At 39.2% G+C, this 25,130-nt stretch overlaps 1 protein-coding gene across 4 annotated transcripts in view; it reads left to right on the forward strand.

The window, feature by feature from the left end:
- LOC101849746 overlaps positions 1-15,325 on the forward strand; it is a 73,826-nt gene extending 58,501 nt beyond the window's left edge. For 3 of the 4 annotated variants that reach the window (XM_005091029.3, XM_005091030.3, XM_005091031.3), the window contains 9 exons: positions 3,436-4,271; positions 4,848-5,068; positions 5,761-5,881; positions 6,656-7,939; positions 9,173-9,311; positions 10,029-10,101; positions 10,826-10,939; positions 11,841-11,959; positions 13,007-15,325. In XM_005091029.3, the coding sequence (XP_005091086.1) occupies positions 4,034-4,271; positions 4,848-5,068; positions 5,761-5,881; positions 6,656-7,939; positions 9,173-9,311; positions 10,029-10,101; positions 10,826-10,939; positions 11,841-11,959; positions 13,007-13,103 (2,406 nt within the window). In that variant the 5' untranslated portion in view covers positions 3,436-4,033 and the 3' untranslated portion in view covers positions 13,104-15,325. The remainder of the gene's footprint in view (positions 1-3,435; positions 4,272-4,847; positions 5,069-5,760; positions 5,882-6,655; positions 7,940-9,172; positions 9,312-10,028; positions 10,102-10,825; positions 10,940-11,840; positions 11,960-13,006) is intronic. The other variant, XM_035972890.1, reaches the window with a different exon arrangement.
- The last annotated feature ends 9,805 nt before the right edge of the window (positions 15,326-25,130 follow it).

Genomic DNA, 25,130 nt, shown 5'->3' on the forward strand with positions numbered 1-25,130 from the left:
TCTCTCTCTCTCTCTCTCTCTCTCTCTCTCTCTTCCCCTTCTCGAGATTGTCATATTTTCTGTGTCAGCGCCTAGCCCGGCACCGTTCTTTGACGTGTTGCTATCGACTATCGAAAGACAACTTTATTATGAACGATTAGGAAGGCCTTGTGTTGTGTATGTTTGCTTACCGCTCCGTCCGCCTCCCTCTCCGCTTTCAGCATAGCCGAGCCGGGCCATAATATAATGTGTACGCCGGGTGTTTGATCCGAGTGACTGACTGGCCGGTAAAAGGACGAAAGACGCAAGGTTGTGTATTCTGTGACCGTTGGTTCTTGAGATTCCGACAACTTGCAGGCCAGAGAACGGCAACTGAAGGTGTGTGTTTCGAATACGTACATGCATTTTCTTTTCGACAGCATTCCCATCCACATTTTGAATTACGATTGGATTCAATACTGTGGTGAGTAAATATTAAAGCTTTTTCTTCGGGATTAACAAAGGCTTTTGTTTTATCCAGGCGGCAATTGGCTTTGTGTACAAAGTATAAGATTTGAATTCAACAGTGAGTGTTTGTATGTTACATTACATGTTCACTGCACGACAATAAGTCCACCTCGAAAGGTGTGTAGATCATTGTTAATCAAAAGAAGGCGTAAAATGGCGTGTAAGTTCAGTAAATATTATCTAGAAAAATCAAGATAGTCAAATGGTAGAGCAATGAAGCTAGAGAGCCAGAAAAAAAGTAGAATGTGTTTGTCAAAGATGCCTTCCAGACATTGGTGGCCCAAGTGTCAAGGATTGTTGAATGCCTACACAGTGCACGCCGATCCACGGAAAAGAAAAAAGAAACCATACGAGTTGGTGGACCGTGTAAAATCTATAAGCCGCTATTAATGCGCTTAGAAAAAATTTGTTTGCCTACTCGAAGCTTGGCCTCTTACCTTATGTCTGTGAAATGTAAATAAATAAACTCCTTCTTATCTCAAATTGCATGACAGATCCAGATACTTTTTGTTGATAAGGAAATACGGGGATGTGTGTCGACGACCGTGTGAAGTATTCATTATGGCCTGTTACGATTATTATGATAGGTTATTTTCAGGTAGCACAGGGGTTTTGAGTTCAGAGCGAGGGGCATGGGGTGCGTTATGGAGTACAGTGAGTGGAAAAAACGTTGTGATGTAGGGGTGTAAACCAAACCAAACCGGATATCGCACCCTGAGTCAAAGTTCCCATCGCGATCGTAGTAGACCATCGGTACCCCAACGTTTGTCGCTTTAGTTACACGTAAAGTAGGAGGAAATTGTGACCACTGTAACTTAACTTTAAGCAATAAACGTGTCACACCAGGGAAGAACATGTTTTAATCTTGTCGTAAAGTTTAATGGAGAAATACATAAGGATAGTGACACTTCAAGTCACACATTGAGTTTGTGTTGTGTCTTTGGATCTGGTTCAAAATTTGTAATAGAATAAAATGTGATTGTGATATCTGGAAACATTTCTCAATGAGTTGAAAAAGGAGGTTACGGGAGACAAATAGTTCCAGTGCACACCATCGGGGAGTGCACCCACACCACATTCCCTAACTTGTACACATGTACTTCAATGCTCGTTTAACACGTAAGAAACTGTCTTTTGTGTAATCTTTAGGTTCTTTTTCACTTTGGCCTCTTCGCCAAGCTCTCCGACCTTGAACGTACTGATTTGTTACTGCTTGTTGTTTCTGGCTGTCTGGCTGGCTGGCTGGCTTACCTTTTCCCAGCGATAAATGACCATAACTGTGTTGGTCGATATACATGCTTCTCTTTACTCAAACAAACGAACAAAAGATTTCGTTTGTGTAAAATATGTTTTCGGTCGTTGCCGATCCATAATATTTTTACTGTATTTACTACTTTATGTTGGAGTCTCCGTTTCCTTAAATTTTGGCAACAAGCATGTTTACAGGTTCCTGTGATGACGTCAAACTTCAGTTCGAGACCATTCCCTTTGGTCGCTACTGATCTCGTAGTATAATAAGTAGTGGGGCTGTTCACCACAAAGAACGCAAAGTGGACTGATCACAAAGCTCTGTACAGGCTGGAATTTCGTCTTCAGACACTAAAGGAACTGCACACTTGTCGTCGGGGCATTGGCTTCCACCCTAGACTTATCAGCAGCAAATCTCTATCCGCCTTTACCACGGTCTTTGTGATCAGCTCAAGGAAATACAAGGCAGGGCTTATGAGAGCTTAAGCAGGAAAATGCACAGTATACCGGTATCGAATACTCTCCTCTGTGAAAGACTATCAGTGGACGTGCGGCTTTGTGAACCAGCACGTAGATATGGGTAGATACGATTACGGAAATGTGCTGATTGTGGGTGCTGCATGGTAATTGAAGGCACGGCTCGCTGACTGATGGCATGGGAGGTCCCGACAAGGGGCAAGTCGCCGGCCCTGCTCATTGTGGGGGACAATGGACGTCAAGAGTCAGATGTCTCTCTCCGTAAAGAGAGCCTGTTATGAAGGGTGGAGATAATTATGTGTTAGAAAAATGGAAGGGGTATCCGTTTGGCGATTCTCTCTCTCTCTCTCTCTCTCTCTCTCTCTCTCTCTCTCTCTCTCTCTCTCTCTCTCTCTCTCTTACTCAACGCCAAGCGGCTTTGCTTTTGTTGCCTTTTGGTATTGATAACGCTTGCAGATGCGATGGTTATGATGATGATGAGAAGGAGGAGGGGGGGGTAATTAACCACCCGATACCGACCTGCTACTGAAATGGCATGGCTTAGCGCTACCACCAGAGCCCAAGCCCGTGGCAGGGTGGTTCTAGCATCTGTCTCAGGTATCGCCTCATAAATTTGATCAGACGTCCACCTGCACTCACCACATCTCGTGCAGAGATCGATGAGTGCTGATTGATTTCCCAGGCGCGGTGGGACCGAACGTGTAAACTACCGCGCCATCAATGACCACTTGCAAGAGATCGAGGGGCTTTGGGTGCAAGTACAGAGTAGAGAGAAATGGATGTTCGATTTCTGAGGAATGACAACATGTATAAGATCTTTTGTGAAACTCGTTATTAGCTAGAGTTGGACGCTTGTAGCCGGGCATTAAACACGCTGGCGCACAATGGCATTTTTATAGCGGTTGTATACGTGCAAGGGAAAGGTTTATATTTCTCTGCTGTCTTACATTCATCAGGACAACGGGGGACGAGTCCTGGGAATATTGTCTTGATTGCGAAGCCTCCGCGCTTTCGCTGTCAAACCTTAATGGCAGAAATTAGCCAGTGATTGAAAGGGACTCTTGTTATGGTTTGCTCCTTTCACTTCGTTTCTGTTTTTCGTTTACTGTTCTGATTCCTGGTCGAACGTGACTATAATTGCACATACTAGTCGTAAATTGTAACCAAGCCCTAGCTACACGCTGTTCTTTCAGTGTCATTCTTTTTTTCTTTTTTTTTTTGCAGGTAATACGTGGACCTTGGCTCGGCGATTCTCACTCAAACCCCTGAACTACTGATGGTGAATTGTGATATGATTGTGAACGTTGACCCTCGCTGTACACTTATTTGAATTAAAGATGAGACGTTTCAAGGCCGCAGTTGCTTTTGTTGTTAGCAGGCCGGAACCGAGTTGACAGCTGTTTCAGTCAGTGATTCGGTTTTCTCGTACCGATAGCTCTGGGCACTCTTGAACGATAGCAGGGTGGCAGAGGGGTGGATTGTGAATTGGTCTGGATGCGGAAAGCACGTGTCCTAAGTCTGAACCTCAATTCTGATGTGTTCAGTTGTTGTAAATATTTATAAGATAATCCTTCTTGTAGCTGTCTGTGAATTGACAGTCCTCAAACAAAAGTGACTGAAGACTAAGACCAGATAAATTCTCAAAGAGCAAATGGTTTAACTTTGTATTTCTAAGAATTGGTTCGAGTGTCACTGAGCTGCATCTGAAATGATTCGACTTGCCCAAGAGTGGAGTTACAACTGAGGTCTGTTAGACGACATTCGCTCGAGACCACCTGGCCTTCGGCAACAACAGCTGTCTACCCAGTCTCCCCACCCAGAGATGAGCGCTGTGCGGACGTACTCACCGGCCAGCTCCGCCGGAAGTTCCAGCACGGACAGCGCCTGCCTGCCACAGCACCGCATCCAGTGCTCCAAACACAAGGTCGCAGTGGGCGGCCGGAGGTATGACTCGGCCTCAGAGGCGCTGCAGGCCTACCTACAACAGTTCGAAGGCACCGTAAATGGAGAAGTCGGCAACAATGGGCAAGAGTCACCCACAAAGCTTTTCACTTCTCCTGGTACGTAGCAGTAACGTTCTCTGTGATAATTGTAATAAATTGCTCTGAAATTTTACGCCAGGGAGAGCAAGGCTTCAGCAAAAGAATTCTGTTCTCCCATTATATCAAAATCAGCCTTCTTGTATCAACTTATCAAAAGAATTCTGCTCTCTCTTATATCAAAATCAGCTTTCCTGTATGAACATATCAAAAGAATTCAGCTTTATGATATCCAAAGAATCCAGCTTTATGATATCCAAAGAATTCAGTTTTATCATGTCAAAAGAATTCATTTTTCTCATCTTCCCATCTCTGTTCCCTGGCTTTGGTGGAGATTTATTTATCTCAGTTGGTCCTTAGGTATGTTTGGATCTCGTGCACTTCAACCCTTTTCTGGCTTGTCACAGACTCTGGGTGTTAAGCAGATTGGATTACAGATTTTACCTGGCTTGATAGAGAACAGTAAAAGCATAATGATTACATCCATGCTGAAGTATTTGTAGCTGTAAAAAATAGCTTTACTCAGACCTTCAGCAACTTGTGCTGTCCATCAAACATGTTTTATAACATTTCTCTCACTTTGTTATACTTGCTCAGTCAACACAAGTCCAGCTACCTCAGACAAAGGTGTCACAGGGCTCCTGTCCTCTACCTCGGCCCTGTCACCCCGGACAAAGCCACCGCCAGTCCCTGGCAATCAAAAGGACATGCCCCTGTCCACAGCCAAAAGTATGGCGGCCTCGGGACTGCTGGTGGGGACCAACGGCCTCAAGGTTGCTGGAGCCAAGGAGGATGTTGAGGATTTGCTCACCTCCAAGGTAATGATTGATAGTGGCAATGGTGACAATGTTTAAAGTTCATTCATTCCATTTGTGGTTCAAGGTACTTTATATTTTCCACAATCAAAACCAAACTGATCTTCTTGTAATAACATACTGGACATAACTGCAGTCTTTCATACTCTCACTCAATAAACCTTTTTGCAATAAAAAGATGCAAGCTAAATGGCAAGTCAAGAGTCAATGTGTTCAAGGTAAATTTGTTTTATAATGAGGGAGTCTGCTTTCTTTTAACAAAAGTTTCGCAGGATATGTTTATCCTTTCGTACTACTTGCTATTTGAAATGGTCTAGAATGTAGTTCAATCTTTTTGGACTTTTTTTTCCTTTGAACTATTTTTCTTATTCTGTTTGTGACATCCAGCTCAAATTGTGTATGTAAGACATTCCTGAATACTGAAACACCAGCTGCTTGTCTTTATAATTCCTGGTATGTTGTGAATGTTTAATGGGCCTTCTGCCTCTTTTGCTTGCTCTCAGTGTTGTGATTGACTTGGAACTATTTCTTGCATGTTTTGGCATTTTTTGTGCTAATTGGAAAACTCCACAAATCTACATGCCAAAAATTGTTGGCAGTTGGTGGACACTCTGCTGTGATCTTCTTCTCTTGCTTCTCCTCAGTGCAACGATTATTATAGTCTGTTCTTTGCAAACTTCAACTGAATATTGCAGGTGTCCCCCAAGCTCCAGGAAGAGGTCACGGATACTCTGAGAGAGGTCAAGCTCAGACATTTACTCAAACAAGCAGCACTAAAGTCTCAGAGCAAGGGCCAGACAGGACTGCAGCAGGAGGGTGAGTTTGTCGCGGCTCAATCTTCTCTTCTTCTCCTCTGTCTTCTCTTCCTTCTTTCTTCCTTCTTCCCCATCGCTTTAACTTATTGAAGACTGAAATATGATCAAATAGTTCTTAGAAATTGTTTTTATTTTAGTTGAGTGTTTGAAAACTTTTCTTCCTGTCTTCATTCTGCCTGTAGCAGTGATGATCTATTTTTCTGTGCTGAACAAATTTATACAATTTAACTTCCTGAGCTTCATCATTTCCTGGGTTGTTTTTAATGGAATGAGCCTGGCCTGGTCTTTGTTAGGTCTTAGTTTAGATGAAAATAGACTTTATAGAATTTTTAGGACTGTTTGCAAGTCAGTGAAGATTCCCCTATTTTTAACTTTCAGATATGGTAGCTGTAGAAAACATTGCTTACATGGTAAATTTCAATTGCCTTTTTTCGATTTTTATCTTATCCTGTTTTCTTTTTGTATATCTCTTTTTAATGTGTTGCTAGAATTCATGCCTATTACATCCTGTCTAGCAACTTGATTGAGATATTATCTTCTGAACTGTATATATTATCGATGTTGTAAGGAAATTTTCTGAGATTTGATTAATAGTTTCATAATATACCCTCCCTGCCTATCTTACCCGTTATACTGTTAATTTTCATTTTTGTAGAACATGTGTATTTTTTCAGTGTTGAGTTATTAGTAATGCTTCTTACACATGTGTTATGACGTTGATGATGTCTTTGGTTCTCATTATATAAATAAAATGTTTTGTGTACCCTCTTGTCAGTTGAAGCTGCCCTAACTCGCTCAGCACAGTTGCTAGAGAGAGTGACCAGAGAAAACATGGCAGCTGCTCGGAAAGGTATCGAGAACGGTAGTGAGATCAGCAGCACAGACATTCCAACAGAAATTCTTCTGAGTGACAGCAGCCTATCCCTCAATGGCTCTGAGCTGGATGCTGAAGAGAAGCCATCTCGACCGACCTATTCTCCTCACAAGCCACGCCCCCCACGCCCATCAAGTAACTCCTCTCTGTTATCACAGTCTCTGTGTGCCCCTGTTTCTTACAGGACACCGCATCAATCGAGGGCTCGAACTCGCCGCCCTTCTATAGACAGTCTACTGCCTCCACCATCACATAATACGTCATCAAGACTGAAGAGATCTTCCAGTTCAAGTTCTGCTTCGTTGTCCAATCAGTCAGACCCGACGGATATCCTGCGGCGAATCAGGAGCCGCTCTGTGTCCCCGGGTCAGAGACAGAGGCTTGCTGCTGGCTCAGCACCAGACTGGGTGGAACAACTAGACTGCTCTGTGAAGAAATCTGTGCCTAGCTGGGTGGGTGAGCTCAGTCCCTCGGAGGCCTCAGAATCTCTGTGGGCACACGAAGTTTTATTACAAAACAAAGACAACAAAAGACCCAATGGTGTACCCAGCTGGATTCATGAAGTGGAAAAATCTGATATCACTGTGGATGATGTTTCTAATGTGACTGGAAAATTTCGGTCACCTTCTGTGTTAAAAGTGACTCCCAAAACTAACAGGAAAAGAGACGGTTTGAACATAGATCAGTGTGACCATGACGTCAGTCACTTGACCTCTGACTCTCGACCTGGGCTGAACTACTCAGATTTAATGACCAGCTTGCCCCAGACACCCAATGGAGGTTCCAAACATGTGACCTTCACCGAGAGTCTGAGAGATCAAAACGACAGCAGCACAAGACAGCGACAGCAGCAACCACATTCCTTACCTCTACCTGAAGGTCAAACCAGCACTCCGTTACACCCCTCCCTCTCTCGGCCAGCCGCGAGTAAAATGTTTGACAGTGATTTCAATGGAGAGGCCTTCCTACGCAACAATATCCTGCCCCAGACGGCAAGATTGAAAAAGTCTATTGACAATTTTGTGTCCTCATCGGAGAACCTTCAACGCAAGCATAATTCTTCCAGCTCCTCTGATACCGGCAGTGACTGCAAAAGTTTAGATACCTTGGCCCTGCTGTCTGGCAAACCACTGTCCCGCGCAGATATCACTGGTGCTAGTTCCATTCCCAAAGACAGTAACATGGGTAAGTCAAGAATGTAGGTACTCTATCTAGTTAGATGGGAATTGTGTTACTCAGGATAATCTTCTCTTTTGGGTGAGGTGTTATTATGGAGAACCTAGTGATGTGGGTATGGCTTTATTATAGATAATCAGGTGACATGGGTTATTGCTTTACACTGACAAGTCCATAAGATCAGTATTCTTGGGAATAGGTGTATGTCATTGTTGCAAAAACACTGTTTGTAAGTTGATAAGATGAACTGTCCAGCTAACATAGATGATGCAAATACATGGGCAAGTCAAATGACATGGGTGATCTTACTACCCCAGTAATGTGTGAATATTACATCAATGATAAATCAGTCAGATTAGTAAGTCAGTAATACGGGTAATACATAAAGAGGTGATATTGTACTAATTAATCAACAGTGTTCATTGGTTAGTAATACAGGTCAGAAATTAAGATAAGGTTTTCTTTATTACTGATATGTCAACAGCTTGGGCTCAACATTAACTCCGCTGATATCATTTTGGAGAGAGGCAGTGGCTGTCCTGGTTCGAATCCCTCACAAGGCGATTTCGAACCTGTGTTATTTATAGTTTTATGGCTCTCAATCTGATTGGTTTAGCCTCATTGGAGATTACATCGGAGGTTTCACCTCTTGCATAGCCATACTTTGTTGGAACGGCTGCAAAACCAAATCATCCATAGGCTCTCGGCCTCCATGATTTGACTACATTTCTGTTGGTTGCTGTTTATTTCTCTTTTAGAAGTACTCATAACATTTTGAAATTTGAATTTTCTTTCAGATGATTTTTTAAAAATCATTATTATGAAAAAAAAGAAAGATGACATTACTGATCTTCAGATATGTTCTTCAATTTCATTCTTGATAGAAGAATCGCACTTTGCACCATCATTAACAGAGTCAAACATGAAGCATGTTGCACCATAAGGAAGAGCTCTTTTGAACGTGTCTTGTTCAAAGACACACAGCAGCAGTCACTCTTCTTATAACTGTCCGCACTGATAGAGATTGACTTTGTTGAACCCTGTCATTAACTTCTCAACTTCTGGGCCCCCAAAGCTCTGATGAAGTTCAAAATCAAATTTGCTCAGATTTGATTTAAAAAACATGTGTGTGTCTGTGTATATTTATGTCAAATCAGACACTCTTCAATGTGGCCATATTTCATGCTCCAGAGAAATTATTGAGCAACAATATGTCACAACTTCTGTATTGAATTTTTCCAGCAAGCAAGAGTTTTTCCACATCCCCAACTGTCTCCCCGGTGAACCCAGCAGGAAGTCCAGTGATGACTAATGGCCATGACCAAGACTCTTCTGATGGGTTAGATGGCGACAGGCCTTGGGAGCGAGTCACCAGCACGTTGTGAGTCCTGCTCGTTTTGCCTACCACTGTGGTAGGCAGTGTTCGTGTTTTAAAAAATTATTACTACTACTATTGTCATCTTTCTTGAAAGGTCTCAAGTATTTCTTGTCAGCCCACTGCCGTAATGTGTTGGGATGGGGGTTTGGGGCATGTTTTGTGTCTCTCTGGTACAATATTCTTACACTTATAAATTATAGTGATAAATGGTGTCTTTCTTTTCATACAGACTTAAACAGATTGAACTATCATAATAACTCCAGCATTCTATTCTAAATATTTTTGCTTAAAAACACAGCATCCGGTTATTTCTGTCAGGTGACAACTTCTGTCGATATATATTTGTTGAATTTCGGTAAATAAAACCATTTCACAGGATGCCATGATACTGTTTTAATAATAATAATAATAACAATAAATAGCCTTTGTATAGCGCATATCTCCGCTCATCAGCAAGCTCTATGCGCTTTACACTATACTATTACCCCAGAAGACCGTAGAACACTCAGAAACATTCTTAGCTTCCTGGGAAGCATTCAGTTTTTAGAAAAGTTTGACTCAGCATGTGAGTGCATGTAATTGGCGGGTTTGGAGGGTGTGCGAATAAAGTCCGCCTTTTACCTTTCATCAGTTGTCTTCCTAACATTTTGTGATTATCGGCATATGTTGAAGCAATTTTTATTCACTCTATATTATTTATGTAATGTTTTCCTTTTCTAGCAAAGCACCAGTGCCTGTGGATGATGCTGACTGCCTGGGAAAGTCCCTCTCTAATCGTGCTTCTCCAGCTAAGGTAAGGTAGAAGATTGTCAGGTGCCCTTTCATATTCTCTTTTGATGTTCTTCTAAACAAAAAAAGTTATTGCGTAAAATCTAGTAGTAAAACATAAGGCTCCACATTGTGTGTAGATGTAGTTCTATCCTAGAAGTAAGCGAACTTCTGTAAAATAACTCTATGATTCCATTTAGCACCGAGGTAAAGAGAAAATACCTGCCATTTTAAAATGTTTTTTTGTATTATAATTTATAATTTTGTTTACCCTTTGGAACCCCCCCCCCCCCCCCCCCCAAAAAAAAAACAACTTTAATATTCAATAGCATGTCTGCTCATTTTTGTTTTTATATACTCCAAAATAAATAAGTGCTTAATATAATGTTGGTTACTGATAATATTGTAACAGGAACGGCAAAAAATGTTTTAAAGATTAACCAAGCAGCACTAGAAGAATTGTTTTTGAGTGAGTAGTTATTGGGAACAGTTGTTCTATACTGTGAAGTGATGTTAGCATTCTTCGGAGGGACCATCTAAAAACGTCTGAATAAATTCTTTTTTAAAGTTCAGATGCACCCCTGTAACTCGGGTAACTACTTAAAATGTTTTCCATGGATGGGTGGAAACATGTAATGGATTGTCCTTAGAAAGGGATCTGTCTAGAGCCAAGTTTCTCCTGGCTGAGTGTGACTGGGATTCTTACTACTCCTGCCCTTGTGTAGCTCACTTCTCCCTTACTCCCACAGGGAATTGACAACACGTTGTCCGGTGGCAAACAGCCAGGCAGTATGGAAGCGTTGAAGAACATGCTCTTCAAGCTGCAAGCTGAGGAGACTTCCAATCAGGAAGGGACAACTGTGGTGGGTACATGTATATTTCTTTATGCCTGGAACATTTACTCTTAAATCTCTTCTTTGATCAGTTGTGTTATCCTGCAAAGCCAGGACAAACTGGAAAGAGGCATAAATTCCTCTTGGTTTATTGATAGAGTGTTTTTGTAGTGTACTTTTTGTTTATATAGCATACATTTGCCTCCCAGTAATTTCTGTTGGGTTATTGAGACTGTCCCAATTTTATCAAAATGTAGGGAAGAAAATATATTCATCCAATCTTTGCCTGTGGCTTTATCAATATTTGTTCTGATACTAATAATGTATAAAGATTTCAAGGCCAACACTAATTTTTCCCTTCATTTTTTACTCATAGACACCAAGATTAGATCATTAGCTCTCAGTGTCTCTTTAGATCAACAGATTTTTGAATAGTGACGGAGTATATATATTGTTTACTAAGACAGCAACCAGAACCCCTTTCTTCAATTTTTTAAAAAAAGTTTGCAGATGAAAGTCATTTTCAGCAGCCTACATGGGAACTGTTGTATATTTCCACAGGTGCTTCATTTGAGATCCAACCTTTTGTAATCCCTATTCCCCTCAGATTCCACTTTTCTCGAAAAGTCATAATTATAATCTGATGACAACATATATTCACCTTTCTTCCTTCAGGTCTGCTTTATGGAAAAAGAAAATAATGGCAAAATATTTCATACTTTCAGGCTTTTTGTTAATATCAGGATACTGTTGCTTATGTTCTTGTCAATTATATTTTTGTGTGTGTTTTCTTTAGGGTTGGCTGTTGTAATGAAAGCCCATTGTGAGCTGTGCTTGCTTTTATGAAATAACCCCAGTTTTGAGGGTATCAGTTTCATTTATACCAAAGATTTTGAAGACCATGGCTGGATCTTCTTTCCTTCTCTCCCAGCAGGACAAGGTGGCCCTGGATCAGAGCCAGGAGAGTCAGTCATCGGCCGGCATGGCCATGATTCCAGCTCTGCAGGGATATGACTTCAAAATGGAGCCAGGGGGACATTCTTTAGAAAAGTGAGTGTTCCATTCACATCTGCTCTCTATGGTAGCACAGCAGTGCCCTTTGTGACAAAAACTAATGAACACACAAAATACGGTATGGTTGGTCAGAAGGTGCTTGGCTCTACTCTGTTATCTTGTCACAATCACTTTTGTCTTAAATAAATTCCTGTTGGTGAGTGGCCATTTATCATGCTGACTAGCTGTAAACAACACAAGATCAAGATACAATTTTTTTAAGGGAAAGAAATTCAAGAGAAATTGTTTAGCTTAACTGTGAGTAGTTTTCTAGAAATGGCTTGACCAAGTGTATCTTTGCTTTGTTCTAGAATGAGATAATAGTAGCTGGGGATTCTTATACTTTTATTGCCGAGTTGTTGGCAATTGGAGGTAAATCTGATCTGTCAAAAATATTCAAAATCATTTGTATCAAATGCTGTTTCATTTGGGATGAAAATATGTAGTGTCAAGGTCGTTACCCTGGACTCCTCAACTTAAAAGTCTATTTTCAGCAAATCTTAGATACCAGTGTGTAGAACTTTGTCATGTTTTTATAAAATATATGGTTGTTTATTTCATGTTTTCAATTTTCTTTTGTATCAGTGTCGTTTTTCTTTTTTGGTACTGTTAAAACTGGGTGGCCAAGGGCGGACTTTCACCTTGAACTGAAGAGGTTTTTTAAAAATTGCTGCTATATTGTCCCGTAGAGTATGTTATCAGTATCTGTTTTGAGATGGAGAATGGTAGCTCTGATAATGGTGTGTAGGAGCACTGGTAAAGTCTTTTTGTCCTGTCTCATACAGGTTGTGGCTCAACAGTCTCATGGGGGGGAGGTGTCGTAAAAATAATGGTTTATAGTCTTATAGGGAGATGGTTATTATAGTAGCCCTGTTTACTGTTAGTGGCTGTCATGTGTGCTGACTTCAACTGAGAGTATGTCATTATGCATGTTTGAGATAGGGAGGGATTGGGGGGAGGGGGGGGGGTTCTTTCTTGTTAAACTAAATTTCAGACGTTTTCAAAATAAATGAATCAACGGTCTTCTTTTTATTGTTCATCAAGGGCATTGGTGCACTTGAATCGACTGAAGAAACTAGTGAAGACAAACAGTGAGGAGCAAGGCGATGGACAGGGCGCTCACTCGGACCAGAGCTCATGACACACAGCTGCTCTCAGGGCAAGGGGAGACAGCGAGACGAGATGTCTGTAAACAAGAATGTTAGAGTAACTGTTTTGAATGTATACCTGTGTCCGGCTGTGGTTTATAAGACTTCATGACTTACTTGTACAGTTTCAGCAAAAGATTTCTTATTTCTGTTCTCTGTACTAAATTTCAATGTAGACTCTTTAAAGGCTTAATAATCTTTGTTGGTTGAAAGATGTAATTTAGACTATTGACTCTTTATAGAAGTAAAATTGTCATTAACTTTCCTCATAGTAGAAAAGTGGAGACAACATTGAATTTGCTGTTTGGAGATTGTTTTGGTCTGTGTAAACCTGTGTGCTTAGTATTGCGTGAATAGCTCTTAACAATGACTGGGTGAGTAGTAAGGATAGCTGGGTTGATTTCACAGTCTAATTTCTTGGCCTTTAAAGGCACTCATTAGTCATGCAGATAAAAACATAGTATTCCCTCAGTCAGATTTTCATTTTTGTCCCAGGAGATTCACTGTGATCCTAATCTTGAAATGATGCTTAACCCCAAGGCCCCAAGTGCAGTGTATACATTTAGGCACCTTGCTTAACTGGGTACTAAGTGTGCCCCTCAGGGAGTTTTTGTTATTGAGGTCACAGAATTGAGCTTCAGACTTTGATAGCACGTGGTATAAACGTCATTCTATAGACAGCAGCCTCTATTAACGTAGTTTGGTCACTGTTTGAGTGAGAATTTTCAACATGAAACTGACTGACTGTTTCTGAACCATGATCCTCTGGAGAATCAGACAAAAACCAACACTTTTTTTTGACAACTGATCAAGTGATGGATCAGCTATGTAATTGAGATGATGATGAGGCTAGTTTCCTTAAATATGGCGTCAGTGACTGGGAAAGCAAGTTCAGTGGTTTAAAAAAGTAGCAGTACGAAAAGTTGCAGGTCCAAACCTGATATTCATAGAGGCATAGGGCAGGTAGGCATAGCAAGCCAAGTGTTAAAGAGTGTGTATGCGGCTGGGAATGTCTATGGTTTAGACTAGTAATACTAACAGGCTGGTCTAAGAATTTTTTATGAAGATTTTTGGATAGGTTTCAAAGTGATGTTGCCTTCCCATTTTGCTGCTGCCTTTGCCATTTAAAATGTTTTTGCAAATGGGTTTATAATGAGAGAGGAAGATGCTACTGTTTTAGGTTCAGGAACCCAGGAGCAGGGGTCTGTAACTGTAAAAGTGTTAGTAGGCTCAAGAGGTGAAGTTTCTAAGAGTTTTAAAAGTACACCATGTTGCTCTATCAAGTTATGTGGATTGCCTGTAAAATCAAATGTATAGTGATTTCAACCAATGTTTGGTTGATTTTTGGAACGCACAAATATCATAGGCCTGAAATAATATCATAAATTATCAATGTAAATAGAGACTTGGGGAAGGGTTTCCCCCATTGCACACCCATAAAGCAGTTCCTTTTCAAGCAGTAAGATAAATGTAAACCACTAAGGAAGGACAATTTTGTGTGAGCCCCTTTTTTTTCTCTCATTATTTGTGTGGATGCCTGAGAAACGGGAAAAGTCAAGTTTCGGGCTAGAGGTCTACAAAGGTGTAAAAATGACCACAGGTCAGAAATGTAGTTCTTTCTAGCAGAGAATCAAAGAGTAACTATTCCTAAATCATGTTCTCAAAGAATTTAGCTCAGTTTTATTTGTAATTAGTATAAAAATGTGGTTATTTAAGGAGGGTCTAGAAAGAAAATCTGGAGATTAAAAAATGGCTCAAATGGACCTATTTTTGAGTGACCTTTTTTGACACAGTCTGGTAGGTTTTATTTCTACAAAATCCCTAGCAAGCTGTATTTGAACATTCTGAGCGCCTTCTAGTTTACACCAAAAATTGTTGTATGTTTTAATAGAGCTGTTTACATTCCAGCAGCACTACTTGCGGCTATGCTTATCAAGGGTAGGCCAAGCATGGTATCAGGTCAGCGTCAAGTTTGACCTTGCTTCCCAGGATGGGTCTTTTACTCAGGCATACACACATTTAGTTACGCCTACTGTTTTATTGTCTCTAATTGCTAAAATTTATTACTTTGAAAGTAAGATTTATTACCTTCCTCTTGCTTTGATGTTGTATGTACTGGACCAGTTTAGAGTGAGTACACCAAAGCTGTAAAATATATTTATCTATACTCTGTAGTTCTCCTGGTACCTCATGGATATTAAACTCTTGAACACCAGCAGTTTGCTGCATTTACATGAAGGTGGCCTAAGTTCATTGAAAGTGAAAGTTATACCCATGTATATGTAATAATCTGCTCTTTCAGTATTATTTATTTTACATGGACATGCATACCTCACCCAGTGCCAGAGCTAGAGGATTGACAGTCCAAAATAACTAGGAGAGGTGGGAGTAAATTTAAGTCTACTGGTTACAGCAAAAATAGTTTTTCAAGAGCCTCTGTAAAATTTAACGTTTTAGTTTTAGTAGAGGGTTTTACGGCGTTCGCAACTGCATAAGGTCATATGAGCGCCAAGGGGTGGATGTCAACAGAGAAGTCTTTACAGGGAATCAGACTTACTCTGCTCACCTCTCTAGCTTCAACAGCACAAAGTCTGCTTCGACTATCAAGGCACCCCGGAAATAGCAGGTCGCAAGAGTGTGACAAACATACAAAAGAAGTAGAGGAAAATGACAATAGTAAGGATTAGGAGAGAAAAAGCAGCAGTTCCCTGTTGTACTATTATGAATATGAGCGTGACATGATGAATCAGCCCATTTACAGTTCTACAGTGCATGAACGAGAAATGTACCCCCTTTGGGAATGGCCTAAAGACACAACTAAAATTTAACGAATGTAACATTCAGGACAGGTTTTTAAATAATGGTACCTAGTTTCAATTTGACTACAAGAAGTATGCGCTAAGCTGAGTAGGAATCATAATGCAACTGTGAAAAATGAATTTTTAAAGCAGAAATTACTACATTTGAATAGAATTTATTTCTGCTTCTCAGTCATTCTATAGAAATTATATGCTGCATTTTATAACTGTATTTGAAGTCTTTATAAATTCTCAACTCATGCAAAATTGTAACTGTCTTTGACTACTTATTATATTTTTCCATGCGTATTGAGAAACCTAAAGAATACTCTTTGCGTTTCTGAAATCCAGAAGAAAAAATAAAAGTGATTTGTTACTTGCTCATGTATTATTCTTTAAAAGCAGTGCAGATGAAATATTTGTTTTGCTAAAAGAATGTAAAATAGTTGTTCCTGCATCCGATCCATACATTGGGGATTGCCTTGCTAGTGAGACGACTTCCTGGGCCTTCGGCATATTGTGGTAGAGTGGCCATTTCCTTTCCATGCCACCTCTACTTCCCCAACTCAAAGTCAGGTACCCATTACTGCTGGGTGGGCAGGAGGGGGCGGAAAAAAATCTGTGTCCGAACCCATGCTCGAACCCGTACTTTCCGCTTTGGAGACCAGCGCACTAACCGAAAAAGAATGTATACAATATATATTATATGCATATATGTTGAGCTGAACTCTGTGATATATATTCTTGTCACAGTAAGGTTGCGATGACACTTGGTTAACATCTGTATTGTTATAACAAAACGTATTGCCAGAATAAGTCTCAAAACAGAATAATTGCACTATATTTTTTTTTACTGTCAAAAGCACTATTTCTGAATTTTTGATGATGTAAGAAGTCATTTATAGTGCATGCAAGTAGTATTGTAGCTGGTACCTGTGTAATTGAAACCAGAATGTCTACCAAATTCACATTGCTATGAGTTATGAAGGTTTGTAATAATTACAAAACTGTATTTACCGGAAATCTGTACAAGCTCACAATTATAACTTATTCTGTCTTTAGAGTACTGTACTTGTACTGCTGAAAACTACTTTTTCAACAAATAAAAAATTATTATTTATGCTTTCGGTGTCAGTTACTCCTTGATTGTAGTTTCATTTTTGATTTTTTTGTTAAATCACCATGGAAAAAGTTTTATACCATACATGGAGTTGTTTTAGCGTTGCACTTCCGGTGAAATAAATCCTTATATACTCTTATATTTGGACCTATGAATTAATCCTCTCAAATCTCGTGCAGAGTTCCTATGCCTCTAAAATGGCCATAATGACTTATAGTGCTCAACAGGGCTTAAATCTTGACTCACTTTTAGAGACAGACAATGCCAACTATTTGATCTTAACAAAATATCCTAAAAATGTCCTTATGGAGTTGTAGTTTACAGTGAGTCGGCACAGAAGAGTTCACAGAATAGATTAGGGTGACAGAAACCCTGAGAGGAAAATGGGAGTGTCTGGCATTCATACATAAAGAACAGGAAACAAAGCCAACTACGTCAGTATCTTTGATTTCTTTATTTCATGCAGCACAGGAAGAAGAAAAATGCGCGCTGTTATAACATCTACAGTAGTACAATACGTGACAGCTAGAAAGCAAGTATACACCTATTTTAAAATGACAATGCCAACATTTTGTTTAGACCAAACATACAGCAATTATTAAGAGCTGACTGGATGTCAAAACATATCCATAGAATGTTAAAAAAAACCTGATCATGATGTTCCATATGACATTTTGAAGTATCAATAATTTGGAGCTGTCACAAACTTCCAAATCAGTAATACAAAACACTTTACTTTTACTAGTTTCAAAACTTTAAAAAGAAAATAATGTGTGCAAAAAAGGGACCAAAACTTTCAAAATCAACTAAATATAAAAAGTAGGAAAAATATCTGTTATGTAAGATTTATCAAAGCTCTTTTTTATATTTTTAACAACCAATCCCACCCTTTAAAAAATCACAAGTTTCATATAAAAAGCATTTTTCTTCCACTAGCCAAACATGAGTTCTTTGGTAATATGCATGTATATGCGGGCTCTTTTATAAATGCAAGCTTTGCGTATACCAAATAGACATAACATTGACCATCACTAATCCGACAGCAAGTTTTGTATTGGGTTTTTTTAACAGACTTTAACAGATGGGAAGACTAGCTTAAAAGTCCACAGGGGCTGGAGAATTTTGGAAACAGGAAAATATTGCTGTGTTTACATACAAGACAATGTTATAATTATAATAATGATGATGATAATAATCATGACAATTTCCAATGATCAAAGGCAAAGCACAGAACAATTGTTCTGAAGCGCTGTTTCACGGGCTGAAAGACATCATTTAGTTCATATATAAAAAATCAAAACATTTGCAAAAAAACAATACTGAAACACAGCACTGGACAGGTATCAGTGAAAAAGTCCATGACCAGATCGAGCAGATATGAACTATATTGCTAGTAAAATTTACTTTGTATATGGGCCCGGGGTCAAAAGGCCCTTTCTTCAAATCATTTAAAACGTGCTGTCAGTGTCAGTAGAGCTTTTTTCACCTAGGCCAGCAGTTAGTGACAAGCTCTACACTGAGGTCTCGAAAAATTCTGAACGGACTTGAGATAACTCTACTACACGGGCAGAAGCAGTCAAATCTAAAGCTTACAGAGCAGAAAGATACTAATAGTAGAAGACCAAGCATATACACAGAAGGTCAAACACATATAAGTAAAATTTTGACATTTCGAAGGGGCTGATGTCCGATGGAAAGACGTGTTGTGGGCAAAAAAGACGAGTTACAACAAACGTTTGGATTAGAGGTATGAGAAGTATTAAAACTGTTTAGCCAGCAAAGGAAAAATTGACGAGCAGCAAAGAGAATGGGCAACTTTAGCAGTTTAGTAACAATGCATCACACACTCATGGGTCTCACAACACTTGGACTAAATCATTTCATACTATGCAACTGATCATGTCCAAAAACGAGGCATGGGATTAGTACGTGGCCTGAAAGACATACTTCATAGAAAGCCATGAGACAACAGTAGAATTTCTGAGGACAATCCAAGGGGAACTATACGTATCACAAGTGTGTGACAACCTGTCTTCATCACAATATGAAGCTATAATGTGCTTAATTATGCTCAAGAGATTCCACCCCAAGAACAGACTTCCAAAACTTCCAAGGACATACATCTTATGCTGTTATTCTGTCCAAGAACAGAACAGTCGTTCTCATGAATATTCACTCCACTGAACAGCATTGCATTTTTTCGCTACGCATGAGACCATGATCTCCAAGCTTCCTGGCTTCAATGGGAAAGTATGTGCACATCAACCCACTGAACATCACGTTGTTTAGGTACGAGATCATGATCTCGAAAATTCCTTGTCTTAACTCAACAGTAAATCATTTCATTGTCAAATATGCCGTACCAAAGTTATAGATGCAAAGTGGCCAACACAAAAGTATGATGGCACTAGGGACAGTTAAAAAGATATGCTCATAAAGTTGACTGCACATGCCAGGAGGAGGAATAACAAAACAGACCCCTTTACATAAAATAAAAGAACAAAACTTTAACCAGTTATCCCCGAAAACAGAGTTTTAGATGATGATGCACTTCATTTTACCTACCTATACGATTGCACAGGGCCTTCAGCACAACCATATTTTAACTCCATAACAAAAGATTGTCTAAGACAGCCAACAATATGTTCTGAAAACTTATTCCAAATTTGAGAACAATACTATACAGTAGACACACAAAAAACCCCCAAAAAATCTGAAAGAGAGTTTACTTACACCTGACCTGGGATTTCACTTTTCAATTCATCCTAGTCAAATCCTGAAACAAAAATGTACACCTAAGAATGACATAAACACTGGTATCCTTAGACTTAGATGCTTTCAGTTACCAGTGATATCTCTTTCTTTACAAACATTCTGAAAAGACCACATGTATGTATGTACAGGAAAATCAGGAGATTCATTCATATCATCAAAACTCTCTCCTCCCTCATACGTATCATGCTAGGTATGAGCTCACCTCTAGCATCATCGGGTACTATCGAATGTCTGAAGCTGACTGATGAACCTAGGAACTAGACCAGCACTGTTCTTTGCCAACAAAACAAAGAACCCCTAGCCAGCACATCAACCTTATTTGTACATATCATTCAAAAACACTTCACCTTATGAGTTACTTTTCATATGTACAGAAACGAGGATAATATGTGGCCACTGTTGAGAGAGAGAGAGAAAGAGAGAGAGGGGGGGAGGGGGGAGAGAGAGAGAGAAAGAGACAGATAAAAAGATTAGGGATTAGGACAGAGGGAAATGCACCTCAGATTAAAAAGAACACTGAAAGACTGAATGCTTCAGCCATGAAAGCGCTCAAGGGTAAAACCCAACAGATCACATGACTGCTCCCAGCAGCATATTTCTGAGTCACAGCGAAGTCATATTTATCACAGATTTTTTTTTTCATTCTTATCATTTATTACCAAAGGATAAGCAAAAAAGAGATTAAGATCTAACATAAACATTGGCCATGTCACCATTGGATACTGTATTGGTGGTTTCCAAAAAAATTCAGAAACCATAAAACTGTCCAATGAAACATGATCAAAGTACAAAATAGACCTAGGCTCAATTAATTTATTTACTTAAGATAGATTTTGTTATACAATTAGAATGTTTTCAACAGATACAGACCAACAATTGGTTCCGTCACAAACCTGAGAGATGAATTTCACAGTTCACTTTTCACAACAATATCCCACACACTATAAGATAAGCCGATACCTAGACATTTGACCACTGAAACACAATCACAATGGTCAAGTGACAAGGAGTTCCCTTACCTTCAGAGTAAGAGGTTTAAAGTTTTCAATTCATACATTATCCTGTATAATTTTTGCAGCTTAAAATAAAGAACATATCCCTGTATTCAAAAAGGAAAAAAAAAACCCAACTCAAGACTACTGAAAGGAATTACAAGACTTCAACAACAAGAAGAGTACCCTTTGAATCTCTTGGCTGAAAAAAAGGTCTCTTGTGCAAGCATTTCAATCTCATACAGCTCTACGCATCTCTCAGATGTTATCATAAAGCACAAATCTGACATTGTAAGGTGTACATGGCGCAATATTGCTGTCAGCTGAGTCACAACATAATGTCATAGTTTTATTATGAGTCACAACATCCTTCCATGTAGTCTTTATGAGTTCAAAAACTTCTTTTGACATCAAAGCTGTACAAAACAACGGGATGACAAGGAAGACAAAAGAACGAGCTACAAATATATGAGTTCCTGAACGAGTGACTAATATCTGAGTTCTTAAGTTCTGTCCTGTTAAAAACTTTCTACAGTCATTTGACACCCATAAATATATATACATATCAGCCATAATGATGTTAAAACAATGACAAAGTGCCATAATGTTCAAATACAGTAGTTGTAAAAGGGAACATGGTAGTTGGCACACAGAATTGACTGGTCTGCTAGTGCAGCCATGTAGTTATCCCAAATTGATACCAAAGAATGGTGAGGCCAGCCAATGAAGAGACTGAAAAGTTGTGTGAGCCTTCTGCGAAGGAGAAAAAGCCTGTTTTACAATGTGTTACGACGTAGTGGAATCAGGCGCTCGTCAATTTTAGGGAATGTGAAGTTACTGGTATCATCTTAAAACTTGTTAATTAGTTTTGCTTTCAATGTAAAAAATACCCATCTATCTTGAATAAAAGTCAAGATATTTGCAATTGAAGGAGGTGGGTGTCGCTTGGTGTAGATGTGAAAATGGTCGCAAAAGTATGGTGAATTCCATAGCTTAAGAGTCCTTGGAAAACTAAAATTCACAATTTTTGTGCCTTTTATCAACGTTTTCCAGTAAAATTCATGAAGAAATATGTTTTTAAATGGACATTAAACGTGTTCAGCGAAAAAAGCTGTTTACTTCGTTTCCCTATTTTGACGAGCGCGTGATTTCACCACACTACCTCACATATCCTTTTGACTTTTTTAAAATACAGCTTATTACGATAAATTGAATTCCACATAAAACCTAAACATAGAAATATCATTGTGCGTTGTGGAGCAGAAAAAAAGTGAAGCACCTCATCACAACAATGGCTACAAAGGGCTGAGAAACAAGACAAGAGCCAAAAACTACAAAGACGTAAAGAAGTTCCAACAGTACTTTATATCATAACTCGTCATAGTGTATGGCAATAATGTGTATGTACCCTTCACCAACAATTAACTTTTCAGATCAAAAGCTCACAGCTCGTACCTTTCCTGGTTTATAAGTATACATTACGAAACATGATGCTTTAGTCAAAGAAACAGACAACTGACATACACTGCTGGCTTCATCAATGGCAAAGGTGAAGCTAGGATGATTCTCAAAAACATGGAAATTTGTCAGCTGTTCTGCATTTCTTATTAAAACAAGTTTCCAAATTCTACTTGGTATTCTCTCCTAAATGTTTCATTACTTTTGACATTTCAGGCTGGATGGCGGAGCACAGAAGTATGAAAGAAAAGTCATACCCTTTCAACTTTTAATTTTAAGCAGCAAGATTAACCTGACTTAAACTATGTCAAGTCTGCACTTTTTGAGTACTACAAAACTAAGGTAGGTAATAAGCCATACTACTTTGTCGACAGAGGTGGAAGCTTGATAACTTTCAGTGCTGCTTCAGCAGGGTAACAATCATTCCTTATCACAAGAAAACTCTTCTTTGCCCCCGAAGACATACAAGCACAATGTCTAGGAGAAATGGGACAGACAGACAGAGCAAGAAAGAGAGAGAGGGATGCAGAGACAAAGTCCGGGAAAAGTGGGACTGACAGAAAGAGACAGAGAGAGGTGGGGAGGAGAGAAAGTGAAAGACAGAGAGAGAGAGAGAGAGAGAGAGAGAAAGAAGGAAGGAAGGAGAGAGAGAAAGAAGAAAGGAAGGAGAGAGAGGGAAAGAGAGGAAGAAAGAACTGTGTGAGAGACACAAAACTTGGACTCTGGGAAGCACCTGTTTCATTCAGAAACAACATTTTCCTTATTTATACTTTTATATAGAGATGAAAGCAGTCTGTGGTAGCCGGGCAGTAGTATACACACAAAGGCACTAGAATTCTTGGAGAACCGCACCATCACCTGCTGTCTAAACTGAATCACGCCCGCTGAAAGCTCATCTTTGTGCCTTTCTATCACAGAAACGCTTAACTATACCATCCTGCATCACACCAGAATATAAATATAACACAAAAAAGGCCAATTAATGCAAAAGAATAGTCACATATATGTACACAAAATGCACCGTGCAAAACCGACACACAAATCAATGTATAAATTTCCACTACGTATCAACTACTAAATGCAACAAAACAATAAAGATGTCAACTTTACATGAACACGTTCCAAGAAACATTTCATCCAGATCCATCTCAGAAAAAAGTGATTGGTCCCACACCTCCTGATTGGCTCATAAGTCAAAGTCCAGACATATGTAACCTCTTCCCATCTGAAATCATGTCTCTTACATTTCAACAATATTAGCAAGACCAAAAACCTTCATTTTGAGGATGTGTTCCAGTGAGCAGTTGATATTGATTCTTTTTTTTTTCAAATATGCAAATTCATAATTCAGCAAACAAAAACATTATCAAGAATTTCACAACAAAACTTAAGTATTAATTCCACTTTTCGTTTTAACGAAGTATCCATCACAATAAGCTCTCCAATGTGGTACAAAATAAAACAATACTTCTGAGCGCCTCTATTTGCACATAGTGCACAGATTTTTCAATCTTATTTTTTATCAAACTCATCATGCAACAAAGCGGTACACAAAGCAAGACAATAAATAAATAACTATTAATAACCAATACCATCCACAAAATCAGCGACTGAAACATATTTTCAATAAAAATAGAGCATTCCTAGCAGAAAATAACACCACACCATCTGTACTGAGTAATATACCTAAAAGTCTGCATATTGTGTCTTTCCCTAATTTCCTTTTAAAAAATCACACAGGTCAAATTTACTGCTTTCAATATGTTTAATATAACGTAAATTCACAGAATTTTTCACCTGTTTTCGGAAAGCTCATCAATTTCACAAATAACTGAGTGAGAACAACATCACTAACACATGATAATAAGTATGGCCTTCACAAAATGTAGATTAAACATGTCTTATTTCACATGGACTGTCTCACACTTTTCTACAAAAAAATGTTTTTCATGCATTCCAAACAGAAAGTAAAGACCACTTCCTTTTAATACTTTTATGGGATCAAACGAATTTTATAAATAAACCATTGCCACTATAACTCCTACCATTTAATAAAAAACATCTCTCAATAACCTAATAGGTAAAAGACTACAATTCCAGAATAAAAGTTGAATGGTGTTGGGAATTCACAACATCAGGTACACAATGTAATGTTGGTACCAGACCATCTCAACTATCTGCCTTTTACTTATAATCCATGATCATCAATCTGAAAGGAAATACTTTTCCTCCCCTTCTATGTCTGACCTGTCTTCAATGAAAAACTCCGTTGTAAAAAAGTAAAAACATATATATGGTGAAGCGAATCAACAGTACAGTTGTGATGATGGTAAAATGTTCAATAAGAATCCAAAACATTGTCTCATTTTATGTCATTATGTATAACATAAGTACAATTACAAACCAATACAGGGGTGTCCACCTAACAGCAACGTCCCTTTGGAATCAAGCCTTGATTGCTGCAAACTGAATTTTCAAAGAGATGGGAGGGGGGGATCCACCTTCTTCCGACATACCCAAACCCACAAGTTTTTCTAGCCCGGATGTGGGGGGGGGGCAACCTGCTTGAAAGAGAAGTTTGTGAACACACATTAGGACCTCCTTTATGTAAAAAAGTTTAATTTTTGCCTGTGATCAGTGGGGAGTTTTTCATGCAAAGTAATGTTACACACAGAGGCCGAGATTCCTCCCACCTCCTAGGCCAGGATACTCTTGTTCTGAAGGAAGGTGACCCTTGGTGAGAAGGTGTGAACTAAGCTCCTGTGCTGACAGTAGTGTATATTTGGCCCGAGCAGGTAGTGTGAGTGTGAGTAAATATACAAGAGAAGAGAGATGCACATGTACAGAAATTATAGATCAGTCTCAGAGTTCATACTG

The sequence above is a fragment of the Aplysia californica genome, unplaced genomic scaffold, assembly GCF_000002075.1.
Source record: "Aplysia californica isolate F4 #8 unplaced genomic scaffold, AplCal3.0 scaffold00025, whole genome shotgun sequence".
NCBI lineage: Eukaryota > Metazoa > Mollusca > Gastropoda > Aplysiida > Aplysiidae > Aplysia > Aplysia californica.